The sequence below is a fragment of the Mesoplodon densirostris genome, chromosome 1, assembly GCF_025265405.1.
Source record: "Mesoplodon densirostris isolate mMesDen1 chromosome 1, mMesDen1 primary haplotype, whole genome shotgun sequence".
In the NCBI taxonomy this organism is placed as follows: Eukaryota; Metazoa; Chordata; class Mammalia; order Artiodactyla; family Ziphiidae; genus Mesoplodon; species Mesoplodon densirostris.
The window spans coordinates 145,366,064-145,371,117 of record NC_082661.1 but is presented as its reverse complement, the minus strand read 5'-3'; the positions used below and the strand labels follow the sequence as shown (position 1 = coordinate 145,371,117).

At 54.7% G+C, this 5,054-nt stretch overlaps 1 protein-coding gene across 1 annotated transcript; it reads left to right on the top strand.

Annotated features, from left to right (window-relative positions):
- Positions 1-2,706: 2,706 nt before the first annotated feature.
- Positions 2,707-4,319, top strand: GSX2 (GS homeobox 2). The gene is made up of 2 exons (XM_060091023.1): positions 2,707-3,271; positions 3,979-4,319. Exons 1-2 carry the CDS (start codon positions 2,707-2,709, stop codon positions 4,317-4,319), a joined length of 906 nt encoding a protein of 301 aa, XP_059947006.1.
- Positions 4,320-5,054: the final 735 nt, after the last annotated feature.

The window sequence follows — 5,054 nt, the reverse complement described above, 5'->3', positions numbered from 1 at the left end:
GCCAGCCGCAAAGCTGTCTACAGGGTCACTGGGCAGGGGAATGATGGCAAGGCACACGGGGTTGGGGAGCTTCTGAAGACAGGGCTGGAGTGGAGGAAAGGGGGCGGGGGGTGGGGAGAGAGACTGAGAGATCCAAAGAGAACTAAAGAGAAGAGTCTGAGAAAAGAGACTCCAATGTGGAACGTGACCCCAAAATACTTGCTCTCGGTGGGCTCAAGCAGTTAACCGAGTATCCTAAAAGACAAATGTCTTAGTCATGGTCTGATTTCAGCCTCAGTCTGGCCTCAAGCCGCTACTCCCCTCGCAGCCCTAAGTAACCCTATGGGCCTCTCACTTTTCTCAAAATTCACCAGCACACCAACCGGAGGTTTCTGTAGGCAGACATAAATCGAGTTAGATGCTCAAGCATCATAATTAGGATTCTCTAAAATAAAATGATCCTCACATAAGCACAACTCCCAGCACATTAGCATAGAAGTTCTTCCCAAGAGCAGAACTAGAATCACTGCAGATCAAAGTGAATAGATACATATAAATATATATTATATAAAATTTTTAAGTGAAATGTATATATACACTTGCAAAGTCAACAGGGAAATCACATCACCTGTTTGGACAATTTAGGCCTATACAAACATCCTGCCATTAAGCACCTCCCAATGGTTGAGCTCCCAGTTTTCTTTCTGAGGCTGGAATGATTCGGGAACTGCCCGGATTCTCCCATCGTGAGCGAGGGTGGGCTGGGCCAGGCAGGCTGGGTTGAGGCTGAGCGCCTGCGATGGCTGCAGCAGCAAACCTTGTGGTACAAAAGTAGTTACAGCTGAGCTGCCCTGAGTTAAGCCCTGAGACTCCTTAATTGTTGTCACAAGATGTTGGATTAGCACATTTCTGGAATAGCTGTCTGTTTACACTCTGGAGACCCACCGTCCACTAACCGCTTTCTAATTGAATTCTAATCACATTCAAATAGCTCAATAACCAGCCTCAGCTGCAATTCATAAAACTTTAATTGCCATCCATAAATCCTGGGCTCCCCAGAGCGGGGCGTCCCTACAACCCAATTACACTTCTCTAGCAGGCAAGAGGGACGGTCACAGAGATGGAAAGGGGAAAGGAGAGAGGACAGAGAGACAGCCGTGTCACCAGCTGAGAAGCTGATGCTCCCCTAGGATTTGGACCCTTGGTTCTCACAGGTGGAGGGAGTCCCATCCCCAAGTTTCTTAGCACCGTTGTTATCTCAGGCCTGAAGTTAGCTGTTTGGGGGAAAGGTTTGGACTTGTAGCTGTTGCTCACCCTCCCTGCTCCAGCCAGATTTTCCGCAAGGGGAAAGAAGAGAAAGCTGTCACTTCTGCAGCCTTGCTTCCCCGGAAAGATCAATAGCCCTTAGGTGGGCAGCCACCCTCTCTCACCAGCCATTGGTGCACCAGTCTTCCACCGCCACTCAGAGAGGTTTCCTTTACCAAGCCACTTCTCCCATCCTGAGGCATTCACTGAGTGACTCAATTCCCTTCAACCTTTATGGGCTTTAAAAGGCGTGCATAGGGGAGAGAGCTTCCTGGTTAGCCTCCTAGCTGCCTAAGATCTGTAAAATGCAAAGGGGCAGGAGGTAGCAGGACCCAGAACGAAGGCTTCCCTCAACCCCTGACGAGTCTCCAGAAGGGCCGGGATTTGGTCCTCTCCCCAAAGTCCTTGGGATGGAGTTTGTGTGAATGGTCTGGAAATGCAGCAGTGGGACCACTCGGAGAAAGACAAGAGCATAACTTCAATGTCTCTCTTTGCCAAGGGGGGTGGTTTCAGGTTACAAAGAGGCACAAGGAAGGGTCGTTGATCTGAGTGGCCCAGAAGGCCCCAAGTGCAAAGGCATTTTAGAACTTCTCAAGCATCAGAATGAAAAGCTCCACTTCTTAGCTGGGAGGCCTCTCTGTTATGCCCCCCGGATCCCTCACCAGCCAACCACCTGAATGACCTTGGCCAGTTCCAAAAGCTAGGGGACTCTGTGTGTGTGTCCGTCCGTGTCCCAAGCTGCGCTCCGGGACTGGGTCCCTGCCAGTCCACCGCCACACAATCCTGTTCTAAACCGCAGGTTTCACACTATGCCGTGCCTTATCCACGGCTGGCACAGAAGAGCAAGGAGCACTAGGCATTCCTATTAGAAAGGCCTCAAAGTCCCCACCTGGTGCGATCTGTGGCCGGAAGCGAGGAAGAGTTGGGCTGGGGCCCAGGCTAGGGAGAGGGGTAGGATGGAGGATGCAGCTCTGTGATTTCTCGGGAAAGCGTGGAGAAAGAAGAGGAGGAGGCCGGCCTCCCCGCGAAATTAACAAAACCTACACTTTGCAAAGTCTCCCCCATCCCCCTCCTCCGAATTCTTCCCCGCCGCGCACCCGCCCCTCCTCGCCGCTTCTGTTGTGACTCGGGCAGCCTATCCCGAGGGTGGGGAGCTGCCGAGGAGCCTGAGCCGAGCGGTACTCCGCAGCATCACGTGTCGGGGTGGGGGCTATAAAATCACGGAGCCTGGGCGTCGGGCGGGGGACGTGAGGACCAGCCCTCTCCAGGGACCCCTTTGTTCGCAGCCCAGACGCCGACACCTCCGCGTCCCCAAGGGCTTGACCGCCTGCGTTCGCGCCGCGCCCGGGGCAGAGCTCAGGACAGGAGAGGGGAGGGGGCGCCACGGCCGGCCGGGCCCTCCAGCCACCCACCCCACGCGACATGTCGCGCTCCTTCTATGTCGACTCGCTCATCATCAAGGACTCCTCACGGCCCGCGCCCTCGCTTCCTGAGCCGCACCCCGGGCCAGATTTCTTCATCCCGCTGGGCATGCCATCCCCGTTGGTGATGTCCGTGTCCGGGACGGGCTGCCCGTCCCGCAAGAGCGGCGCGTTCTGCGTTTGCCCGCTCTGCGTCACTTCGCACCTGCACTCCCCTCGGGGGCCCGCGAGCTCCAGCGGCGGGAGCGCAGGGACCGGGAGTGCCGGGGCCGGGGGTGGCGGGGCGGCGGCAGCCGCCGGGGCGTTGCCCCTGCTCAAGAGTCAGTTCTCTTCGGGTCCTGGGGACGCACAATTTTGCCCGCGTGTGAGCCACGCGCACCATCACCACCACCCTCCGCAGCACCACCATCACCACCACCAGCCCCAGCAGCCCGGCTCGGCTGCAGCGGCGGCGGCTGCGGCGGCGGCCGCGGCGGCGTTGGGGCACCCGCAGCACCACGCACCTGTCTGCACCGCCACCACCTACAATGTGGCGGACCCGCGGAGATTCCACTGCCTCACCATGGGTAGGGCCGGGTTTCTGGGCACCTGCGCGCTGTGCCTTGCCGGCTCCCGGGAGCAAACTTTCAGCCTTCAGTGGATGAAGTGGGAGCCTGGGGGCGGGGTAGGGAGGGAGGAGGGGCTTTTAGTATAACTGTGGAGTCGTCCCCAGAAGTTCCACGAAGGTGGGAGTTAGCCTTCTCAGCCTCTCCAAGCAGCCTGGTGCGCTTCACTCCCGGTATCTGGTGCCCGAGTCTTGCATAACATCGGGGCCTTTGGGACTTCGAACTTGAGGGCTGAGAAATCGGAGGTTAACTGACTGAGGTCCGGGGTGGGTGTATTTGTACTTAAGTGTGGCATTCCGGCGTCGAGGCTGGCTAAAAGGGTTTCGTTGCTTTGGGCTAAGCCTGCCTGCCTTTCCGCTAGGCTTGAAGGGAGACGACCGGACAATGCAACCCCTCCCCCCGCCCCCCCCCCCCCCACTTTAATCCTCTGACTTTACGTCCCGAACATCAAAGGCCTTCACTTGCTTTGGGCGTCCCTGTCCTTCCCGGTTAAGTAACGATGTGTCTTGAAATGAGAAAGAGTGAGAGATGGATACAGGTATTTGGTTGAGCTTCACGGGTGAGTCCTTGCGAGGCATCCTTTCCAAGGGATGGCACGTGGGGTGGGAGCGCCTCCCCACACCCACCCCCGAGAATTACCTCTCTGCCCTCTCTTGGCCCGTCTGCAGGGGGTTCGGACGCCAGCCAGGTACCCAATGGCAAGAGGATGAGGACGGCGTTCACTAGCACGCAGCTCCTGGAGCTGGAGCGGGAATTCTCTTCCAATATGTACTTGTCTCGACTCCGGAGGATCGAGATCGCCACGTACCTGAACCTGTCAGAGAAGCAGGTGAAAATCTGGTTTCAGAACCGCAGGGTGAAGCATAAGAAGGAAGGCAAGGGCACACAGAGGAACAGTCACACGGGCTGCAAGTGCGTTGGCAGCCAGGCGCACTACGTGCGCTCAGAGGACGAGGACTCCTTGTCGCCGGTCTCGGCCAACGATGACAAGGAGATTTCCCCATTATGAGGGGGGGCTGCCCCACCTCTCCCTACACGCTCCCGTAACCGCCCCCCCGCCCCCGCCACAACGCGACGCGGCAGGCACCCAGGGGCCAAAATCCTTGGCCTTTCGGTTGTTCCACCTGGAGAAGGTGGAGACAAGTATTCCCGGGGGCTTACATGACGGGCCTGACACTTCTCCTGTCTCCTACTTGACCTATTTGTTTGGGACTCCACTCGCAGCTATAGATCATTTTTTTAAATGTAAATAATCTAGATTCAACTAAGTCTCATCATATAACAAAGAAAAAACAGGGTTGGTTTAAGTTTAAAACTGTATGTGGGTTTCTGAAAGCGCATGTCATTTCCCTTTTCCTGTCTTTCAGAACCTGATAAGAACACGGGGTTTCTTGATTCTTTTTGTTTTGTATTGTTTTTAATGAAAGTATTGAATTGCAAATAACTTAGAAAATTAAACCCTGTAGGTCTTGCTTTCTGAAAATTTGCCTGGGGAGAGTTTAAAATCCAAGTCACTGGAAGTTTCCTTGTGAATAGTTTTATATAAAATTTATATTTATATTTATTTAAATAAATGAAACAAAATCAAGGTTTTAAATTTGTGATGTTTGCTTTCTCCATCTTCCCCTGTCTCTCTCTCCCCCTTATGGACAGGGAATAAAAGTGTGAGAATTTAGAACAAAGTAATGACTATAACTTGGTAATGTGGGTCTCTTGGTTGAGGGAGTTTGTGGCTCTATAGGAT